The 24,483-nt window shown below is 42.4% G+C and overlaps 1 protein-coding gene across 9 annotated transcripts in view; it reads right to left on the bottom strand.

Annotated features, from left to right (window-relative positions):
- relch (RAB11 binding and LisH domain, coiled-coil and HEAT repeat containing) overlaps positions 1 to 24,483 on the bottom strand; it is a 152,519-nt gene that overhangs the window by 54,795 nt on the left and 73,241 nt on the right. For 6 of the 9 annotated variants that reach the window (XR_011348689.1, XM_069910854.1, XM_069910864.1 and 3 more), the window contains 7 exons: positions 23,606 to 23,701; positions 23,422 to 23,445; positions 7,496 to 7,608; positions 6,666 to 6,756; positions 1,461 to 1,532; positions 1,238 to 1,378; positions 963 to 1,127 (listed from right to left, as the gene is read on the bottom strand). Coding sequence is in view for 8 of the 9 variants with exons in the window: in XM_069910854.1 (XP_069766955.1) it covers positions 963 to 1,127; positions 1,238 to 1,378; positions 1,461 to 1,532; positions 6,666 to 6,756; positions 7,496 to 7,608; positions 23,422 to 23,445; positions 23,606 to 23,701 (702 nt within the window). In the remaining variant the exon portion in view is untranslated. Of the gene's footprint in view, positions 1 to 962; positions 1,128 to 1,237; positions 1,379 to 1,460; positions 1,533 to 6,665; positions 6,757 to 7,495; positions 7,609 to 22,747; positions 22,835 to 23,421; positions 23,446 to 23,605; positions 23,702 to 24,483 lie in introns of those variants that run through there. The other 3 variants (XM_069910871.1, XM_069910875.1, XM_069910896.1) reach the window with 2 other exon arrangements.

The raw sequence follows: 24,483 nt of genomic DNA, 5'->3' as shown, positions 1-24,483 counted from the left end.
TAGCCTGAAATCTTGGTGTTACTCCAGATGGTACCGATTAGATAAAGCTCGGATCCCCTGACTTGTGAAGTGAATCTTTGCAAATTAGAACATCAAATCAACTAATTCATCTAGTTGAGATACCATCAAAGTCATTAAAGCTAATCTGGTCTTCAAAAGATGTACAAAGATTATGCAACAAATCAAAGTAAAATTAGAAAATTATGAGGACAAGTAGCATCTCTGGAGAGATGCTGTGAACGTTTTAGAACATTTTTTTCATAAATGGGGAGTAAGTGAGAAGTAAAGAAAAAGGCAAGGATCACAAGTCAGAATTTTACACAAGGGAAAAAGGCCCTCAGCCCAACTTGTTTACCCAAGCTATTTCCATATACCTGCATTTGGTGCATGTCCCTTTCCTATCCATGTACCTGTGAGAATTCTATTAAACATCACAACTGTACTGCCCAAAACCACTTTGTCTGGCAATTCAGTTTTTAAGCCTACCACTCTCTGTGTCATTGAGGTGCTCAGGAAAAGAAATTACAAAATACCCACTTATATATTCTGCGTTAGGGAGTTAGTAAGCTGGAGTACAACAGAACTGTCAAAACTCAGTTTATTTATATTTGAAAGAGAAATTGAATAAAATACAATGTATACTTGTTTCATTTATTTTAAATCTTAAAAGAGAGACAAAGTATTAAAGATGGAATAAATAAAATTTGACATAGCAAGTGGAAACCATGAAGGAGCATTTTAAAGAGAGAGAGGTAGAAATATTACTGAAAGGATTTTTGATTTGGAGCAGATTATAATAAGAGGGGAGCAAGACCAGAGAATCAGTTTATAGGATAACCATTTTAAAAATGAGGTGTTGTTCAATCAAAAGACAATCCAAGTTGGCAGGTGCAGGGATGTTAATAGGCAGACAGGATGTGGCATTAATTTAGAAGAAGAACATTTACATTCTTTTAACCTACCCTTATTATTTTCTCAATGTTGTTTAATAGAGTTGGAATGAGATGCGACTGAAGTTTACCCAATTCTGTTGTCCATGCTGCAAAAGCTGGCAGGAAAACTTGATGTGTAGCATTAATCACCCTCTCAGAGGGATCACTTAAGGCTGACATTTGCAGTTCAAAACCCTGTAGTGCAAAATATAGGCCAAATATACATGTCAAAAACTGGGAATTTCCATAGATATTTGATCTGATAGAAAATACAATAACTGCAGGTTCTTCGTACAATACCATACCTGCAAATATTTATCAGAATCATCAATGTATGCCATTATAATACCAAGACTTTTAATGACTGCCTCTCGCACAAGGTCTGCCTTATCTTCGGTTAACATCTGCTGTAGCATTGAAAGCACTAATGAACTTCGAATCTCTTTCTATAAGAAAACCACCACGTTAGCTTGGAAATCAAAAAATTTACTCATTTGCTTTGAATAGAAAGATGCAAATGTATCTTACAGGTAAGTAGGGTGCAAGTGCTCCACAGGCTTCAGCCACTAGCAATCTTCGCTCTGGATACTTGTGATTAATCTGATGAAAATAAACAAGAAAATTTAATATTTTCTAATAAATTGATTATACACTTATAAACTATATAACAGATATATAGTTTAAAAAAAGGAAAATTAAAATATCCATTTAAAAGCATTCTTACTAAGATTACATTTGCCTGCCATTTCCATTATCAAAAATGCTTGCCTATTCAAAGAGAACTCATCTGAGTGTTTTCTGTAACCTGATGGCACACCTCCCCAACACAAAAGTGACACTAATATCCAGGTATAAATTTTCATTTGATTGAGATGAGATCTACATATTGTCAAATAAAGAAATGCTCATTTTAGTGAGGTCATTGGGCATTAGGGAAAGGCAGCAACTGCCTTCATTTCAATTTCAACATATAAACTGAAATCTCAAAATGCATTGTTGTTTTCCTGGCCATATACTTTTGCACAAAATATTCAACCCATCCTCATTTACCTTCAAATGAGCACAATAGGCAAGAACAGTTTTTTGACTGGTGGTTCAGCATTGCACCTGTATGCCACATAACCATCACCATATAACCGTTTACAGCATGGAAACAGGCCATGTCGGCCCTTCAAGTCCGTACCGGTTCACTTGAACAACTCCACTAGCTCCTCCGCAATTGCACCAATTTATTTTTAATATCATATTTATGGAAATGTAATTATAGCGATTTCACATCTGCAATACACAAGAATGGCGCTTAATGTTGGAATCTTGTGTGCTGCAGAAGTCACAAACAAACCAAATAGTTAGATGCCAGTTCAAATGACCTTCTGCTTCAAGTGAAAACATCAAGTTTAGGAACCTGATATACTTTGTGTCTGGTCGCTCAGTGTTCTGCTCAGGATGGCTTATTTGCATTAATTTGAATAAAGTTGATAGATTTGATTCAAAAATTAAAAGTGAGGCTAAGAGGGTTTTTTATTTTGCACAATACTTTTAAGGTTGAAAAACTTGTTTACTTAAAACATAGCTTTTGAAATTTAAAATTATATTTGCATCTCCGCAAAACACAAATTTGCTGGAGAAAGCAGGACGCAGCATCCACTGGGAGCAAAGGATAACTGTTTCGATGTTGAGCTATATCTCTACGAAATGTTGATCATGGACATTTAAATGCAGCTAAAAAATTTTGATAACATAAATGAAAAGAAATATGTGACAAATACTGAAAAATGTAAATAAAAATGGAATTCATGAAGTACTTAGCATGTCAGGATGCATATGTGGAAAGATGAAAACAAAGAGTTAACATTTCAATAAAATTCTGTTGATATGCCACTGACTCTGCACAGCTGTGACCTGATATACGGAGTAAGTTTTTATGTCATGAGGAAGGCATGTGGCACACGAGCCTTCTTCAACAGAGGCATTAAGAGTTTGGACATCATGTTTCAGTCAAGATCACGAGCCTTCTTCAACAGAGGCATTAAGAGTTTGGACATCATGTTTCAGTCAAGATATTGGTCATGCCGTTCTTTTGGAGTACAGTAAAACCCTGGGTACCTGACACCTATAGGGATCTGTAGATGCTGGATAAATGAATTTGCCAGTTGCTTGAGATTGTGTTTTGCAAGATTGGTGAACAAATGGTTAGGATTGGCCATATTAAACTTTTTTTTTTGTAAACCCTTTATTTATTTTCTGCAATTTTTTTGCCGGTTGCTTGAATTCCGGATTATGGGGATTTTACTGTATTGTGTGCAGTTATGGTCAATCCACTACATGAAGGACATGATGAGGGGGAGAGCAGAGAGGAAAAAAAAAATCACAACAAGGATGTTGCCTGGATTGGGGGGGGGGGGGGGGGGGGGCGGGAGGGGTGGTTGAGTCATCAGGAAAGATTAGAGCAGCTTAGTTTGTATTCCCTGAAATCCAAGAGGTGACTTAATAGAGGTACAGTATAAAATAAAGAGGGATAAAAATCAGGTAGATAGCCAGACTTCTTCCCATTTTAAAATTGTCTAAAATTTGAAGGCACAGGTTTAAGGTGAGAGGGAGGAAGTTCAAAGGAAATCGGAGGGGCAAGTCTAAAATTTTTCCAGAGATACTGGAATCTGGAAGGAGCTGCATGGGTGGGGTGAAGGCAGGAACAACAACAACAACCATTGAGGTATATGCATAGGTATTTGAATGAACAGGGCATAAATTGATCATAGATTGATAGGGAAGTAGAAGAGAATAGATTCACGTAATGGGTCAGTAGACATGGTGGGCCAAAGGATCCATTTCTATTCTGTGCAACTCTAAATACACCAACAGGCTATCAGGGCAGTCGGGTGATGCATCACCAAAAGAACAGTCACTGCTAGTGGATTGTTGTTTCATGTGAAGGTTGCAGTACAGAGGGTTCCATTATGACTGGGCCCACATGAACAATAATGAGCTACATTGCTGCACAACCAAACTTACTCTTTTAGGTTCACCACCATGTAAAATTAAAATTTGATTGTACTTTCTTCATTGGTCACCTTAAGAAAGGAAACAGTAATAACAACAGAATATACTGGAATCACTCAGACCAGATTGCATTTGTAGAAAGGGAAAATGTTTCTGGCAACAGTGTTTTGTGTTTTTGTCAGATTTACACATCTGTCGTTTTTATTTTATTCTTCACTAATATTGCTTTCAACTTGGATTTTTTTGGTTGCTTTTACTGAAGGTTTTCACATTATTTAAAAAAAAACTGCAGTGTAATTTATTTTAGAGGTATGCCACTAAGACGGAGAGGTCAGGATTATTTCTATTAAAAAAATGGAATGTTGTCTTGGACCTTCATTTATATATTTGTTTTTTTTTAATTTAAGTTTCAATGATAAAGTTTATGACAACACCCACTCTCCGAGTTTGCAACAGAGTTTCCAGACATCTATCATATCAACTGTTGCATTGAAAATATCAATTGTGAAGAGGTCTTTGCATTCAATGCAACTAGATACTGCCATTTGGTCAGAGTCGAAGTATCACCTTGTTGTTCCGCACATATTTGAGCTCGAGGAGGACTATGAGCCATGCAATTTTCTTAAAATTATACAAACTTGTGTTGTAGAATAATCCATAAAACTTAAATATATTTTGAAGTACACTATTAGTTATAAAGTCAAAGCATCTTTTCTCAGTACATACAGAACAACAAAATGATTATATGCTGAGCTCAAAAGATGAAATCACATTAAACTTGTATTGTCAATTCAATTACCAAATTCAACAGCTAGCTGCAAAGGGTACAAATGTGGGGAATTCCCATGATTTCCCCATTTGCAGAAATATGCAATCCAATAATCAAGCAACAAATATACACTTGAATATTTCATCATGCAAATCACTATTGCACAGAACTTTTCATGACTAACAGCAAAAATTATCAATCACTTTTTGTCATTATACAATCCTAAGCAAAAAAAAAGCAACTTAAATCTCAATGGAAGATACAATAGAATCTTATTCTTTTTTTATTTGTATGGGAACAGAGAACCAAATCAGGAATGTGTCATTTTCTTGAAATTCAATGAACAGATCATTAAAATAATATTGACTAATTGTTTAGATCTGATGGTTCCAGATAACACCTCATGTTATCTTGTGATCAATCCAATCATTATCTTAGTTTTAATAAAAACAGAAACTGCTGGGTGAAATCCTCAGGTCAGGACAGCTTCAGAATTAGTTAACATTTCAGATCTGGGACTGTGTACAAAGACCTGAAAAGTTTATTTCTCTTTGCACAGATGAGTTCTGAATGCCAAATTTTTTGCAGTATTTTGTTTTTAATTTCAGATTTTGGCACCAAGTTTCTTTGATATCACCTGCTTTAACTAAAGCCACTTTCAGATGGCTACAATACCCGATGTAAAGCCACACATTATACTCGTGGCCATCTGAAACGGGAAAAGCTGGCCAGGAGGTCTACCCACCCTACCCTTCTCCAGTAGGTATAATATCCTGCTCGGAGTATTCCCCATTGCAGCTGAAAGCAGCTCAAGCAAAGCTGCTAGCAGCTTTCAGGTGCCTAGCAGCGGGGAGGCTGACTGTCAGCTGCCGACACCTACCCTCCCCGCTGCCTGACAGTCCCCTGGCTTGGGACTATGGGGCTAAGGTAGCCGGTAGGGAACTAAGGGGCTTACACATGCATACAAAATCCCACTAAATTTAAAAGGTGAGAGCTTTCGATAAGTCGGGATTGTTAGGGACGGCTGCCCCAGCCCCGACCTCTCCCGCCCCCCCCAGCCCCGACCTCTCCCGCCCCCCCCAGCCCCGACCTCTCCCATTCCCCCCCCAGCCCCGACCTCTCCCGTCCCCCCCCAGCCCCGACCTCTCCCGTCCCCCCCCAGCCCCGACCTCTCCCGTCCCCCCCCAGCCCCGACCTCTCCCGTCACCCCCAGCCCTGACCTCTCCCGTCCCCCCCGGCTGCCCCTTCACTGGCCGCCCCAGCCCTGCAGTCCCGCTCCGGCCGCCCCAGCCCTCCAGTCCCGCGCAGAGGGCTTCAGACACCGAGGAGGGGCTGTCAGGCAGCAGGGAGGCGAGCTGTCAGATTGCTGTCCCAAGTAGCCAGCTTTCACTGCAAGATGTCTAGCAGTCAGCTGGCACGCTTAGGTGCCAGAAAGCCATCCATTCCGTGGCCACCTAAACGTGCCAGCTGGACTCTGCTAGCCGCATCTGCAGGCGGGTAATCTTCATCGGGACACCTAAAAGCGGCTTTATATACACATCTGTAGAAGACATGTCTGCTCAGCATTACTGACTTTTACACATTGCAATAACTCATCATAACCTTCAATCTGACCTTTTTTTCCAAAATTCCATCCTGAAAAAACATGCATTAACATTTGTTTGCATTCTGTTTGCATAAAATAACACTTCCTGGAACTACTTCAAACAGACCCATTTCATTATCCTCAAATCGTACAGCAGCACAGATGGATCCATCATAATCTGTTGGGCAGTAATTATGTACGTAAAACTTTAGGTTTTCTAGCTACACATGATGTTAATAATATTAGTAATTAGGTTTTAAATAAAACTTACAGGCATCATTAACTTTTTCTGTCAAGTTCAAAATGAGAACTTCTGTACCTGGTAACCAATTCTAAAGCAAAGTTGCTTGTTTCTAATATGAAAGGAGGTTTGGTTTACCTGCTCCCAGCACTGTGGCAATAGTTCAGCCTCAACACGAGTTGGCCCAACATGACGAGCAAATGCCACACAGCCAGTTAGAATCATCTGTCTGAATCCAAAAGAGGAAAATAAATGAATACTGAGCCCAATTACTTTTGAGAAATTTCAGGAATCAGATCCCATCAAATCTTCCTTCCATTAGATCAAATACTTCTGGATATTTTATACTTCATTGACCACGTCAATGCACATAGACTTCTTTCAAATTTAATAGAGCTGAATACAATACAAAGCATAGAAATAACAACAAAATTAAAAAAATTACTAAAAATGGAATGTAACAAATCTTAATCTTTAGAGTTTGCATGTATATTTCAGGAACATGTTATTACTGTTGCAAACAATTTCTTGACGAGGTCTGCACCATAAATCATTTTTCATTTTTTGTGAATAATTGAATTTTCCTGATTAATGACTTCCATCTGTAAATTATTTCCCATGTGGTTAAGAATACAAATTGAGACCATAATCAGTGTGGTATTGTGCTAATTAGCTTAATTTATTTTCTATTTAAGTCCCATTTTATTTTAATTAAAATGAATCAAGATTGAAGAAAAATAATGGGAATTCATTAGTGCATATGTGTTATTGGCAAGTCATTTAATACACAATTAAATTCTGTATTACTCAACAAATGCTGTAGGAAAATAATATCGGTAGAATTCAAGGATCTGTTCGACATTTCCATTCAACAGCTACCACTTAATCAGGGTTAAGGGTACAAGTCAATGAAATATTTGTTTGAAAGTAAAGAGTATGTTCTTGAAATATAAGGGAACAGTTTGTACCTTTGTTCATCATCTGGACGTTTAATTAGGTTGAAAAGAATGTGCAGAAGTTGATCCCTTTCTTTGGGTTCTGGGTGGAGGCAAGCGGTGCACAGGATGAGGGGAATCAATTCCTAAATTCAGTGAAAAAAAAGATAAATAGTGGGCAATAAAGCACCAGCACAACTTAGTAAAAAAACTTCAAGGAATTATTAATGTTGGTTCAGTTTTTGGATTACCTTAACCTGCAAAATTCTTGCAATTCTGGGTTTCAAACATTCCTTTGTTGCCAGACCCTGGTTTAATTAAATGCGACTTTCTTTATTATCCATTATACCAATAATTGGCAATGGACAATGGTAGGCAATCCTTTCTGATGCTAGCTATGACCAACACTTTCCCTTCACATATCTTTGCAGCCAATTTATAACTTAATTTTTAAAATTTCTACATATAGCATGGTAACAGATCCTTCTGGCCCACAAGCCATGCCACCCAAATACCCCAATTTATCTATTGTGGAGGCACTCTCTCTCATGGAGAACCAGCCCCGCGTGTAATACCATGTGGCGGGGCAGCCTTGGGTTGATGGCACCATCAGGGTTTCTCCCTGCCGCAAGTCTCCTGCCCAGCGTGCGCCTTGGGCAGCGATTATGACATCATCACGCATGCAGTAACTGAGCTCACACTGCCCTTAAAGGGGCACGCGCTGAATTTGAATAAAACAGTCATTAACGACTTTCAACGTGGTGGCTGAGTCTTTCTTGGCTGTGTCCAGCTCTACATTGATGACCCCGTTGAGCCCAGAAGCCTCTCTGGTCTCAAGAACATGGATCCAGCAGAGATCAACGCCATTGCCATCAAACTGTCCCCTTCTGAACCCATCACCCGTGTTCGTGGTTTGGGCAGGCAGAGGCGGTTTCAACTGAGAAACATTTCAGCAAATGCCACAAAGTTCTACCACGTTGTAAGCGTGCTGGACGAAGAAACGGCAGCCAGGGTGGATAACCCACCAGCTGAGGGTAAATATCCTGCCCTCGAGAACCTGCTCTTTGGCACTTTCGGGCTCTTCCCTCAGCAGCATGCCTCCAGGCTCCTGCACCTCGACGGGCTTGGGGACCACACACCATTGGCTCTAATGGACGAGATGCTGGCACTGGTGGAGGATCACAAACCTATTCCTTCATATCATCCTCGAGCAGATGCCCGGGGACATCCAACTACTCCTGGCGGATGAGGACTTCACGGATCCACGCTGAGTCACAGCCCAACCGGACGCCCTCTGGTTCACCAAGAGGGAGAATGAAGCAGCCCTCAGTCAGGTTGCATGACTAAGAGCCAGCCGGCCGCAACACTCCCCCAAGCACAAGCGGAAGGAGCACCATTCCATCTGGTGTTTTTACCATCAGTGCTGGGGAGCACAAGCTCATAAGTGCCGACAACTGTGAGACTACCAGGGAAATGACCTGGCCAGCCACTGTTGATGGCTGCAGCGGTTGGCCACGTGAACATCCTCCTTCATGTTTCCGACAAGTCCACCGGCCGGTGTTTCCTGGTGGACACAGGAGCAGAGCTGAGCGTCCTGGCCCCCACTACCCTTAGACACGCACCTGATCTCATGGTCCCACCCTGCGGGCAGCCAATGGTTCTGTCATCAAGACCTTCAGTACCCGCAGGGCGCAGATCCAGATCAGGAAAGAGAAATTCCGCTGGACGTTCGTGTTAGCCTCAGTGGGTACTGCATTGTTGGGGGATGACTTCCTAAGGGCACAAGGACTGTTGGTCGACATGAAGGGCAAGAGGTTGGTCAACGCTCACACCTTCCATTCGGTGCACCTGGACGCCATGAAGCCCTGCAGGCCCAAGATCGTTGCCATCACCACTTCCAGGGACGAGTATTCGAGCATACTCCAGGAGTTCCCCACCATCCTACAACCACGATTCAGCACCACCTTACCCCAGCACAGGATATACCACCATATCTCCAAGCAGGGCCCTCGCTGCATGCCAAGCCCAGATGACTTCCGCCTGAGAAGCTGTAGCTGGCAAAGGAGGAGTTTTCCCGGCTGCAGGAGTTGGGAATTGTCTGTCGCTTGGACAGCGCCCGGGCATCCCCTCTCCACATGGTCCCCAAATCCTTCGGGGGCTGGAAACCCTGTGGTGATTACTGGCATTTGAATGATGCGACCACACCAGTCAGGTACCTGGTTTCACACATTCAAGACTTCTCAGCCAATCTCCACAGCGCGCAAGTCTTCTCCGAGGTCGATGTGGTGCAGGGGTATCATCAGATCTCAGTCCACCCTGAGGACATCGGCAAGACAGCGATAACCATATATAACCATATAACCACTTAAAGCACAGAACAGGCCAATTCGGCCCTACTAGTCCATGCCGTAGCAAATCCCCACCCTCCTAGTCCCACTGACCAGCACCCGGTCCATACCCCTCTAGTCCCCTCCTATCCATTTAACGATCCAGTCTTTCCTTAAATGTAACCAATGATCCCGCCTCGACCACGTCACACGGAAGCTCATTCCACATCCCCATCACCCTCTGCGTAAAGAAATTTCCCCTCATGTTCCCCTTATAATTTTCCCCCTTCAATCTTAAACCATGTCCTCTAGTTTGAATCTCCCCTTTCTTAATTGAAAAAGCCTATCCACATTTACTCTGTCTGTCCCTTTTAAAATCTTAAACACCTCTATCAAGTCCCCTCTCAATCTTCTACGCACCAGAGAAAAAAGCCCCAGTCTGCACAACCTTTCCCTGTAACTCAGACCCTGAAATCCTGTCAACATTCTCGTGAACCTTCTCTGCACTCTCTCTATTTTGTTTATATCTTTCCTATAATTTGGTGACCTAAACTGTACACAGTACTCCAAATTTGGCCTCACCAATGCCTTGTACAATTTCATCATAACCTCCCTACTCTTGAATTCAATACTCTGATTTATGAAGGTCAACATTCCAAATGGCTTCTTCACCACACCATCTACCTGAGTATCAGCCTTGAGGGTACTATTTACCATAACTCCTAAATCCCTTTGTTGCTCTGCACTCCTCAATTGTCTACCATTCAATGTATATGAACTATTTAAATTTGCCTTTCCAAAATGTAGCACCTCATATTTATCTGTATTAAATTCCATCAGCCATTTCTCAGCCCACACCTCCAGCCTTCCTAAATCACCTTTTAATCTACGGTAATCTACCTCACTGTCCACAACACCACCAATCTTTGTGTCATCCGCAAACTTGCTTATCCAATTCTCCACCCCTACATCCAGATCGTTAATATATATAACAAATAATAGTGGACCCAGGACCGAACCCTGAGGAACTCCACTAGTCACCGGTCTCCAATTGGACAAACAATTTTCTACCATTACTCTCTGACACCTCCCATCCAACCACTGCTGAATCCATTTCACTACCTCTTTATTTATACCTAATGCCTTCACCTTTTTTCCTAACCTCCTGTGGGGAACTTTGTCAAAAGCTTTACTAAAGTCCAAATAGACAACATCCACAGCTTTTCCTTCATCAACCTTTTTTGTAACCACCTCGAAGAACTCAATCAGGTTTGTCAAGCATGATCTACCCCTGACAAAACCATGCTGATTACTCCCTATCAATCCCTGTACCTCCAAAAATTTGTAAATAGCATCCCTCAGAACACTTTCCATCAACTTGCCCACCACAGACATCAGACTTACAGGCCTATAATTCCCAGGTTTGCATTTGGACCCTTTCTTAAATAGAGGAACCACATGCGCCACCCTCCAATCCTTTGGCACCACCCCCGTGGCCAGTGACATCCTAAATATCTCTGTTAATGGCCCCACTCTCTGTTAATGGCTCCATGCTGCTGAAGATCCACCTGCGTTGGGTGGGTCACGTCTCCAGAATGGAGGACCATCGCCTTCCCAAGATCGTGTTATATGGCGAGCTCTCCAATGGCCACCGTGACAGAGGTGCACCAAGGACTGCCTAAAGAAATCTCTTGGTGCCTGCCACATTGACCATCGCCAGTGGGCTGATATCGCCTCAAACCGTGCATCTTGGCGCCTCACAGTTTGGCGGGCAGCAACCTCCTTTGAAGAAGACCGCAGAGCCCACCTCACTGACAAAAGGCAAAGGAGGAAAAACCCAACACCCAACCCCAACCAACCAACTTTCCCCTGCAGCCGCTGCAACCGTGTCTGCCTGTCCCGCATCGGACTTGTCAGCCACAAACGAGCCTGCAGCTGATGTGGACTTTTTACCCCCTCCATAAATCTTCGTCCGCGAAGCCAAGCCAAAGAAAGAACTGTCCACTAGCCTCCCTGAGTGTCCTAGGAAATATTTTGTCCGGTCCGGGAGATTTATCCACCTTTATATTTTTTAACACAGCCATCACTACCTCCTCGGTTATCCTTATATGCTTCATGACCTCCCCACTATTTTTCTTTACTTCAACTGGTTCAACATTTTTTTTCCCTAGTGAATACCGAGGCAAATAAATCATTCAAAATTTCCCCCATTTCCTCAGACTTCTCACTCAGCCTACCCTCGCTATCTACAAGGGGTCCAATTTTATCTCTCACTTATAGAAACCCTTTGGATTTATTTTTACTCTGTCAGCCAAAGCCTCTTCATGCCTTTTTTTGGCCTTTCTAATTTCTTTCTTAAGATTCCTTCTACACTCCTTGTAGTCCTCCTTCAACTTCTCAGCTCCCTGCTCTTTATACCTCTTGTACACCTCCCTTTTTCTCCTAACCAAATTTCGAATATTCCTCGAAAACCAAGCCTCCCTATGACTTCCAGCCTTTCCTTTGATCCACACTGGGACATAACTACTCTGTACCTTCAAAATTTCTTTTTTGAATATCCTCCATTTTTCATTAACATCCTTACCTGAAAATATCCTGTCCCACTCAATACTCCCCAAATCCCTTCTTATTCCTTCGAAATTTGCTCTTTTCCAATCCAGAACCTCAACTTTAGGCCTCTCCTTGCTCTTCTCTAAAACTAACAGAATTATGATCACTAGACCCAATTGGTTCTCCAACATTAATGTCCGCTACCTGACCTAGCTCGCTCCCTAACAGGAGATCCAGTATTACACCGTCCCGAGTCGGTTCTTCTACTAACTGATTTAGAAAACAATCCTGAGCACATTTAACAAACTCCAGCCCTCTAACCGTATGGGTATCCCAATCAATGTGTGGGAAGTTAAAATCTCCCATGATCACTACCTTATGATTTTCACACATATACGTTATCTCCTTACAAATTTGTTCCTCTAATTTTCTTGGCCCATTTGGTGGTCTGTAATACACCCCTATTAGCACCCTCTTGCCTCCTCCACCCCTCAATTCCACCCAAACACCCTCACTGGTCGATCCTTCCATACCATCCTGCCACCCACTTTGGCCTCTGAATTCCTGCGTATGCCTTTTGGCCTCAAGTACGCGGCCCAGACTTTTCGATGCTTCATGGACGCAGTGGGTAGGGACCTGGACTTTGTGTTTATCTACCCTGACGATATCCTTATCACCAGCTGCAACCGCGAAGAGCACAAGGCCCACCTCCTTACACTGTTTGCCCGACTGGCGGAGTTTGGCCTCACGGTCAACGTGGCCAAGTGCCAGTTCGGCAAGCAGACGATGCAGTCCTTGGGGCACACTATCTCGGCAGCAGGTGCTGCCCTGGCACCAGAGAAGGTCGTGGCCGTCCAGCGGTTCCCCAAGCCAACCATCCTCAAGGGCCTGCAGGAGTTCCTGGGGATGATGAATTTTTAATCATCGGTTCATCCCTGGCACCGCCCGCACCATGCAACCGCTGTTTGCATTGATCACTAAGGAGAAAGTCCTGACTTGGTCGGAGGAGGCTTTTGCCGCAACAAAGGAGACCCTCACCAATGCAACTCTATTCGTGCACCCACGCCCGGAGGCACACATGGTGCTCTCGGTGGACGCCTCACCCACGGCGGTAGGGGGCATATTTGAGCAGTGGCTCAACAGACAGTGGCGCCTGCTGACCTTCTTTAGCAAACAGCTGTGCCCGCCAGAGCTCAAGAACAGCGTTTTCGACCGGGAGCTCCTAGCGCTGTATCTGGCCATCCGCCACTTTCGATACTTTCTGGAGGGCAGGCCCTTCATGGTGTTCATGGACCACAAGCCCCTCACACATGCACTTGCCATGGCTAAAGATCCATGGTCAGCTCACCAGCAACGCCACCTCTCCTAAGTGTCGGAGTTCACCACCGACATCTGGCACAGGGCAGGCAAAGACAAAGTCATGGCGGATGCGCTCTCTTGTACGACGATCAATGCTCTCGCCTCTGGCCTTGACACACACACAGTTGGCACAGGCCCAGAAGCTGGTCACAGAGACGCAGGCTCTCCAGACCACCATCTCTGGCCTTGAGCTCCAGGACATTCAGTTGCCCAACAGCCCAGACATGCTGTTCTGCGACGTCTCCACTGGCTCACCGCGCCCAGTAGTCCCACCGCAGTGGAGATCGAGGGTTTTCAGCTTAGTCCATGACCTAGCCCACCCCTTTGTGAAGACTTCAGTGTGAATGGTGGCAGAGCAGTTTGTGTGGCACAGGCTCATAAAGGAAGTGGCCGCGATGGCGAGGAACTGCACCAGGTGCCAGGCTTCTAAGGTCCACCGGCATACGCAGGCCCCAATCCAGCAATTTGACCCAGTGGAGCGGAGATTTCAGCACATACATATCGATGTCGTAGGCCCCCTGCCGGTGTCCAGAGAAGTGCGCTACCTTCTCACAATAGTCGAATGGACCACGAGATGGCCAGAGGCCATTCCCATCAAAGAGGCATCTGCAAAGACTTGCCCCAGGAAGCTCGTCAGCCATTGGATCGCTAGATTCAGAGTCCCGAAGCACATAACCAGTGACAGGGGCACCCAGTTCACCTCCGCATTCTAGGCTCAGCTGGCCAACCTCCTTGGGGTTAAACTCCACCACACCATAGCCTACCACCCGCAAGCAAATGGTGTGGTGGAGAGGTTTCATTGTCACCTGAAATCCGCCCTCCATGGCTTGCCTCACTGGCCCAGGCTGGGCAGATGAACTGCCCTGGGTCCTCTTCGGCATCAGAACAGCACCCAAGGAGGACCTACAGGTGTCTTCTGTGGAAGTGGTCTACGGCGCGCTGCTCTCGCTGCCCGATGAGTTCTTTGGCCCAGAACCCAATGTCACATCCGAGCATGTGAACCTTTTGGCGGATCTCTGAAAGAAACTATCCTCGCTAGCTCCCCGCCTCCCTCGTGTCACAGCATTCGGTCTACACATCGTCCCAAAGAGCTGGACTTGGCGGAATTCGTATTTGTGGTCCACATATGGCACCTTTGCGACGCCCGTACGAAGGTCCATACAATGTCCTCTAGCAGTCCAGCAGGACTTTCACTTTGGACATCGGGGTAAAGACAAACTTTTCACTTTGGATGTTTGAAGGCGGTGCACTTGGACAAAGAATGGCCGGTGCAGATGGCTATGCCCAAATGCCGGGGCTGTCTGCCCAAGTGACGGGATGCCGAGCTGGTTCTGGGTTGGGGGGGGGGGTGGGGAGGAAGGGTTTGTGTGGCGAGGAAGGGTTTGTGTGGCGGCGCTCTCTCTCATGGCGAACTGACCCCGCATGTAACGCCACATGGCGGGGCAGCCTTAGGTAGATGGTGCCGTCAGGGTTTCTCCCTGCCTCAAGTCTCCTGCCCAGCGCATGCCTGGGGCAGCGATTATGACATTACCACTCACATGGTGACTGAGCTCACGCTGCCCTTAAAGGGGCGGGTGCTGAATTTGAATAAAACAGTCATTAATGACTTTCAACGTGGTGGCTGAGTCTTGGCTGTGTCCAGCTCTACACTACAACTCTTGTACGTTTTTGAAAAATGGGAGGAAACTGGAAAAAACACACACAGACATGGGGAGAATATACAAAGTCCTTACAGACAGTGCTGGCACTGTAATAGCATTGCACTAGCCACCACACAAACAGTGTCATATTTTTCTGAAGCATTATGTTAAAACCCTATTAAATACCAAAGCATCCAGTGAATTCTCCACAATCTGGATTCCAGCAAGACTGTAAAGGCATCTTATTGTCCACAAAATTATTACTTTTGAAATTTCCCTCATCCTATGAGGTTTATTCACTTTTGCCAACTTCATAATTTTCTAAAAAAATTATATTACATTCATTGTCCATATATTTATATAAATAAATATATTGTTCTATAAAATTAATGTTTTTGTGTCTATCAAGTCTTCATTAAATGCACCCCTTTCATCAGATTCATGAGCTCAAGACCCATTTTACTATAGCACCCCATGATATTACTGCTGTGACTTTTGAACAAGAACTCATTGGGCTTCCCAGGTGGATGCAAAGTTACAGAATTTTCCCTTTCGTGGATTAACCTGCCCTTCAACCAACAATGATTTCAGTAGGTTTTTGGAGAATGCATGATCCAGATACCAAAACTACACATTTCAATGTCCTGCTACAGTGTTTCAAAGTATTTCAATTTCTAGAACCACAACTCAATCCTTAGGCAGATTAAAAGAACAATATTTTTCATAGGCCAGATGGCCCAGGCAGGAATAATGTTTTTTTCCCTCTAAAGTTTCTTCTGCTTTCCAAATATCACAACTTGGCTATCTTTGAAGGAAGGAAGTAACTCCAGAGCATGGATTTCGAGACAAATAGCAGGGATGGGTAGGAAACATGCAGTCAGTACAAATTAGAAATAACATCTCCTCCTCACTGATTATCAACATAGGTGCACCCCAAGGATGGGTGCTTAGTCCACTGCTCTTCTCATTATACACCCATGACTGTATGGCCAGGCCAGGCACAATTCCAATGCCATCTACAAGTTTGCTGATGACACCACAGTTGACGGCAGAATCAAAAATGGCAACGAAGAAGCATATAGGAGGGAGATAGATCAGCTCATTGAATTGTGAAATGACAACAACCTTGTGCTCTTTGTCAGCCAAACCAAGGAGATGATGTAGACTTCAGGAGAAAGTCACGGGAACAATCTTCATCGAGGGATCAGTAGTGGAGAGGGTCAAGAACTTCAAATTCCTGGGTGTCAACATCTGAGGATCTGTCCTGGAGCCTCCACATTGATGTAATCACAAAGAAGGCTTGCCAGCGGCTATACTTTATGAGGTGTCTGAGGAGATTCAGTATATCACTGAAGACCCTCATAAACTTCTACAGGTGTACCATGAAGAGCATTATGGTTGGTTGCATCACTGCCTGGTATGGAGGCACCAACTCTCAGGCCAAAAATAAACTCCAAAGGGTTGTTAACTTGGCCTGGGACATCACAGGCACCAGACTTCACTCCATCGAGGACATCTACATGAGATGGGGTCTTAAAAAAGCTACCTCTTTATTCAAAGATCCCCACCACCCAGTCAATGCCCTCTTCCCTCTGCTACCATTGGGGAAAAAGGTACAGGAGCCTAAAGGCAAGAACTCAGTGGTCCAACGACAGCTTCTTCCCTGCTGTCATCAGATTCTTGAATAATCAATGAACCAAAGACACTGCCTATTATTTTAATTTTTTTAATAGTAATGTTGTAAGATGGTTATAATATGAACATCTTCACTATGATGCTGCCACAAAACACAATTTTATGACAATAAATACTGATTCTGAAATGGAATATGAATGACATTTAGTAAGGATTTAAATCTTACATACTTAGCAATAAAGAGTTTCAACATTACAACTTCTTAAACTATGCTTTCAAAATTCATAAACTGCAAAATAATTGAATATGTAAAATATTTACTACAGGATAGAGGCAGGATGCAGAGTTGAGCAGAAAAGTAGCAGATGGAGTTCAGTACAGCTAAGTGTGGTGATTTTTTTGTCAAGTCAAACTTGAAGGCAGAGTATATGGTGAATGGCAGGATTCTTAACAGCGTGACCAAATCTATAGCACTCTCAAAAGTTGCTATGCAGGCTGAAAGAGCAGTTAAGAATGTTCGTGATATGTGGCCTTTATTAGTAGAGAATGAGTTCAAGAGTCATGAGGTCATGTTGCAATTCTATAAGACGAGACCACACTTGGAATACTGTGTTCAGTTCTGGTTGCCTCATTACTGGAAGGATTTTGAAGCTATGGAGAGAGTGCAGAGAGGAGATTTAGGAGGATGATGTCTGGACTGGAGAACTTGTCTCATGAGGCAATGTTAGCAGAGTTGGGGCTTTTCTCTTTGGAGTGAAGAAGGATGAGAGGCTACTTAATAGAGGTCTTGCAAGACTATGAGAGGCATAAATAGGGTGAACAGCCAGCACCTTTCTCCTGGGGAGAGAGTAGTAAACACAGAAGACATTCGTACAAGGTGAAGTGAGGAAAATTTAGGGGAGCTTTCAGAGGCAAGTTTTTATTTTATTTTACAGAGAGTAGTGGGTGGTTGGACTGCATTACCAGGAGTGTAGGGATAGGGACACAAGACTCTTAAATATGCACTTGAATACAAAAAAAACTAGAGAGTTCTCAGTGTAAGGTAGGGAAGGTTTAGTTTGATGAATAGATTGTTATCAGTTGGCACAACATAGTGGACCAAAGGGCTGTTACCGTGCTGTGATATTCTCAGTTTCTATGCGACAAATTAAGAATGTAATGTTAAAGCACAAATTTAAAATAAAAAATAGGCTTTAAGCTGACAGGGTACTGAAAATTTGTGGCAACCAACTAGCTGAAAGGTTCAGTGACATTTTCAATCTCTCATTGCTGCAGCCAGAGGTTCTCACCTGCTTCAAAAAGACATCAATCATCCTGTGTCCAAGAAGAGCAGAGTGAGCTATTTCCCAATTCCACTAACATCTTTTGTAATGAAATGCTTTGAGGGATTGGTCAAGGCCAGAATTAACACATACATAAGCAAAGGACTGGACCCTCTGCAATTCTCCTATTGTCACAGTCACTCCACAGTCGACACCATATCACTGGCTCTCCAGTCAGCTCTGGATCACCTCGAAAACAGCAACTCATACATATAGCTGTTCTTCATAGACTACAGCTCAGCTTTCAACACCATTATCCCCTCAGTGCTGGCCAACAAGCCCCAAACCCTGGGCCTCTGCAGCCCCCTCTGCAATTGGATTCTTGACTTCCTCATTAGAAGATCACATTCAGTATGAATTGGAAACATTATCTCCTCCTGACTGTCTATCAACACAGGTGCACCTCAAGGATGTGTGCTTAGCCCACTGCTCTACTCGCTATACACCTATACACCCATGACTGTATGGCCACTCACTACAAATATGCTGATGACACCACAGTTGTCAGCAGAATGACAAACAGCACTAAGGAAGCATACAGGAGGGAGAGAGATCAGGTCTTTGAGTGGTGTCACACCAATAACCTTGCACTCAACATTAGCAAAACCAAGGAGATAATTGTGGACTTCAGGAGGAAAGCAAGAGAACGTGAAGCAGTCGTCATCAAGGTCTCAGTAGTGGAGAGGGCCAAGAACTTTAAATTCCTAGGTGTCAACATCTCCAATGATCTGTCCTGGAGCCTCCATGTTGATGCGATGATGAAGAAGGCTCGCCAGCTGCTATATTTTTTGAGGTGCTTGAGGAGATTCAGTATGTCACTGAACTTTTGTAAACTTCTACAGGTGTGTCGTGGAGAGCATTCTGGCGAGTTGCGTCACTGCCTGGTGCAGAGCTGCCAATGCTCAGGATAAGAAAAAAACCCAGAGGGTTGTTAAAGAGGAGGAAAGATTAAAACAAGAGGACATGAGTTAAGAATTAAGGGGCAGAGGTTTAGAGGTAACATGAGGGGGAACTTTACTCAGAGAGTGGTAGCCGTGTGGAATGAGCTTCCGGGAGAAATAGTGGCGGCGGAGTCAATTGTATTATTTAAGAAAAGGTTGGACAGGTGTATGGATGAGAAGAAGATGGAGGGTTATGGGCATTGTGCAGGGAGGTGGGACTAGAAAGGGGTGTTTGGTTCAGTGCGGACTAGAAGGGCCTAATGGCCTGTTTCCGTGCTGTAATTGTTATGTTATTAACTCAACCTGCAACATCACGGGCACCAGACTTCACTCCATCGAGGACATCGACATGAGAGGGTGCCTTAAGAAAGCAGCCTCTATCCTCAAGGATCCCCACCACTCAGGCCATGCCCTCTTCACTCCGATACCTTTTTTCCCGATGGTATCAGAGCCTGAAAACGAGCGCTCAGTAGCACAAGGACAGCTTTTTCCCCATTGCCATCAGGTTTCTGAATGATCAACGAACCAAAGACACTGCCTTACTTTGACTTTTTGTGCAATATTTTCATTTACTTTTGTAAGGTGGTTTATATAAATGTTTACACTGTGATACTGCTGCAAAACAAGGAAGTTTGCGTCTTTTCTATAACAACAAATTACGATTCTGGTTTCAGCCTCAACTAAGGTTCTAAAAATCATAGCAAAATAATTCAGCAGAATATCTTAGCTTGGTTTAAGCAACTGAACTTTAGACTTCTCAATGGAATTTTCCTACCTTTCTCCCACATGAGAATGTACTTACACAAGCAATTTTAATAGTTATTTCTCAAAGAAGTATCCTCACTTCAACCGTTTCACCAAATTAATACTCAGTAAGATTTTTAAACTGATAATTCTGTTTAAAAAAACACTCCCACAAGTAAAATAAAGACAAGAATCAGCAAACTTTTCTTTCACAAATTCCAGGTTTGATAGAATAAAAACAAATGATACATTTTTATTTTCATCAGCTAAACCTACAAAATTATTCAGCCAATTTCAAATGCAAGATCAAAATGACAAGCATAGCCTTTCTATCACACACCTTCGACTTATTTTAAACATTGAAAAAAAATTCAGAAGGGTGATATAATAATAAAAAAGACTATCTTATAGGAGCTTTTATAGATAAGGACCAAAACTTCTTCATCTTGGCAGTCTATTGCTTCCTCCAAAGACAAAGTTGCTCGAAATCTCAACTTTGGAAATGTATCCAAATCTGATTTTTGAATGAAAATTAACAAAGCTGGCCCCGCTATGAAAATATGCAATAGTGATGTTTATCTTTGCATCTCTGCAGTTTTTTCAACTACCCCCTTCAGAAATCACATCCCTCAACTAATCGGAGTAACCCCATGAAGAGATCTTGGACAGTTAGGAGGAAAGACTTCTTTGTCAATCCCTCTTCATTCTTATCCTAGTGAAAATCAGTTTTATAAAAATATTTAGGATTTGGCTGATATTAGGATTTAATTATTTTATTCATTTGATATTATAGTCACAACCTAATGAATGGTCCATCTAATCAATTCTCTAAATTAATGAAACGTAGTTCAAATATTGGCAATATTAAGATTGATTCTGAGGCTCTAAGAATGGTTGAGGAAGCCAATCCAGGATTCAAATGTAATTGCAACTTAGACTGGCATAACAAGAAGAGCTGCTAACTCAAAGATCCAGTGATTCCAGTTCAATCTTGACCTCTTGTATGAGGTTTCTATACATTCTCCTTCTGGCCACCTGGAGTTCCTCTGGGTGCTCCCCTTATTCCCATACTCCAAAGTTATATGGGTTGGGAGACTAATTTGGCCATGCACGCAGACCTAGTGCGTAGGTGAATCTGGTGGGGGTTGAAAATAAGGAGAATAAAATGGGATAAAGGCAACTGGGTGTTGATGGTCAGGTTTTAGAGAGACAATATGTATGAAAGGAAAAATTGTTCTCATTCCTTCCCCACCACCCATATTTTATCATGTAAAAAACATGTGCTAAACTTGGTCAAAACCAGTAGTATTGGTGCCATCTGGTGGTAAATAAGTCACAAGAACAGAAAATATGATAGGATCCACTTTCCAGATGTCCATGACAATTTTGGACAAAAGTTAGAAAATATGCACAAATCAGTCCAAGTAATCACACCCCCACAGCATTGCATCAAAAGTACACAAGACTGATAAAGAAGTACAATTACAAAAAGTGGAGAGAGGACATTAGTTCTGAAATTTGTACAAATAGACTTTTGAACAATATTATTATGGGAGGTCATTCAAATGTAGTGTTCATAAGTTGGGTGCTTGTAACCCTAGGACAGCCTGAAATGTAACATCTTACAATAAAAGTGATTTGAAAGTGTTTGTGTATTGAAAGGAAAGGCATTCAAACGTTCAGAAAATCTGCTCGTTGGTACCACCAATATCCTGGGCATTGCAGACTTATCAGTATTTCTCTATCACAATCTATAATACTCAGGCTTTCGAATGAAATTTCCTCTTGTTCACACTCAATAATATACATTCCTCCAATGAACCCCTGATGCTAGGGATAGGTCCTTTAAAGAATTGAGCTCTCTTACAACTTCATTAATCTTTAATAAACCAATTTCCTAATTAACTCTCAAATCTTTGAATCACATTGAGGTATTTTCTCCTTGGAGAGGGAGGCATGCACGTGCCAGTGACTAGAGATTCCAAGATCTGCTCTGAATGATTCTGGAAAATTCTTGAGCACGGAGCCAGGTGGGGGACTGAGGTGGTGAATGCAGTCAGCTGCTGAAGGCTGATGTGTAGGAACACAAAATCTGCCAGAGGTGAGATCCTATGGTTTCTCGTATTCCATCGTCATTTTTTTTACCATACACTATTATCTGACATTTTTCACTGAGTTCATCTCAGCCTTCACGGAGATGAACTACTATCTTTGGATATAGAAAAGATTAGTAAAGCTTTTTCTCTTTATGAATCAACTTAAAATCTTCCCACACTCCTCAACTAATCAAAACAACTCCTTGAATAACAAGGTTAATAGTTGAGACAGAAGATTAAGTGAAATTAGGTGGAAACTCAGTTCGAGGTTGAATGGAACACTGAACTTATTTAGACTACTAAAGAGAGTCAATAGGCCTTTTTTTGTGTAAAAAAAAAAGTGAATGTAAATTTGGATACCTTCCGCCTTTAAACTGATTGCTTCACTTACCTTCATGAAAGCTCCGAAGACAGATTCAGCAGGCAAACCGATTTGCCGAGGGGTGGAGCGACTCTCTCCACCTGAGAGCATCTACAAAGGGGCGGGCTGATGACATCGCAATAACATCGTCAGCCTGTGACCCAGGAGCATGAATTTTAAAACGCTCGGTGTGTTCAGATACTTATTATTCACATCAATCACATCATTACTCTGTTCACATTAGTGATAGCTAAAGTTTTTTATTCCTCTTTTGGGTGGGAGGGAATATCTATATTAATTTTTCACTTGCCGGCATGCATGGATGATGTCACGGGGACGGATAGCGCAACTGCACCACTCACTCTGCCTCTCTCAGCTCCGGAAGACTGCTCCCGACACTACTCTATGAAGACAAAGCAGGACCAGCCTTATGGACCTTCTCCATTAAAAAGTAAATTCACCTTTTTTTCCCTCATTGAGCTGGCTTTAATGTGCCGTGGCACCATAAAATGGCCTCAGGCTAGACTGGGTACACAGGGAAATGAGGGCAAGATAATGACAATTGAACTAATTCGCAGGGAATTCAATACTTTTTACAACACTAGGACATAATGTTAATAACCTATGATTATGCCGGATTTATTTCAACTACTTTTAAAATATATTTTCCTCTTTAATATCTACAGTAGAAATGTTTGTTTGTGCATATTTGTCATTGCCTGCACATTAGTTTTATCACACAAAATAATTTAAATGGCAAATGCATTGGGAAACATTACTCTAGAAGTTAGAGATTTAATAGTTTTTAAAAAAATCAATCCATTCAGTAAACGATTGGAAATAGCAATTGCAAACAATCGCAATATTAATAAAATTAAAGAGGTTAGCCTATTCTTCAAGTGTGCAACACTTCATTATAGCAACAAAATGTAACAACAGCAGAAAAGAAAACCTTTGGAATACCTTGAGGTCTTATCAACTCACCTGGCAGAGATGCACAACCATTCTCTAGGATCAGAGATGCAAGTACAAATGTAAGAATAGGGCAGAAAACAACTAATAGCAATTAAAAGACAAACGTGCAATAATTTGAAACAGAAAACCAAAATTCTACAGAATTCCACATTCCCAGAATTGTGTGTAAATGATGACAAAGACGGAGACTTACTTCTCTTTTTGCCAGCAGCACATTTGGTACGATGTGTGGAAGACATCGTCCCAACATCAGCATCACACTGTGTTCACTATCTGCAATTCGTGAAACCTAGAGACAACAAATAGATTTTACTATCACTGCAGTGCCAATGAAAACTTCATAGAAGTCTTGAAAAATGAAAAAGTGGCCACAGTCATAAATAAAAGCATAATAAATCATTTTTTTCATATCTACCAATCTTCCTCCCAACCTCAAACAAAAATAATATTTGTGGTATTCAGTTTTGAAGTCCAGCTTCTGTGGGCCTGCAGAACACCACCAAATACAGAACTCTAGGCAGAATAGCACCTTTTTCACCACCCCCCCTCCTGGTTCTATAATAAAGAAAATTTTAATTCCAGTCTACCACAACTTCATGGCTCCCGTGTGTCTCAATCATCTGGATTATGTTACCATGAGGAACTTTAGTGAAGGCTTCACCAAAGTTCAGGTGTACAACATTCACTACATTACGATCAATCATCTGTGTTAGCGCCTCAAAATCTATAAAGTTTGCAAGACTTTCTTCCCCACACAAAGCCCTGCTGAATATCACTCATGAGTATGCATTTCCTCATGAGAGTGGATCCTATCTCTAAGGATCTTCTATAATTTTCCCACCACTGATGGTAGGCTCAGCAACCTACAATGTATTGGTTTTTGTCAACTATTCTTCTTATACAGAAGAACAAAGTTGTTTTTTCTCTAATCCTCCGGGACCTCGTGTGGCTAGGGAGGATACAAAGATTTTTTTTTTCTTCATAAATATACTTTATTATTTATAATACAAGAAAAACCATTCAAGACTTTGACATTCATAGTGCCAATCATATCTACACATTCTCATCATT

The sequence above is a fragment of the Narcine bancroftii genome, chromosome 1 (genome assembly GCF_036971445.1).
Source record: "Narcine bancroftii isolate sNarBan1 chromosome 1, sNarBan1.hap1, whole genome shotgun sequence".
Lineage (NCBI taxonomy): Eukaryota > Metazoa > Chordata > Chondrichthyes > Torpediniformes > Narcinidae > Narcine > Narcine bancroftii.
The sequence above is the reverse complement of the archived record's forward strand: the minus strand, read 5'-3'. Positions and strand labels throughout refer to the sequence as shown.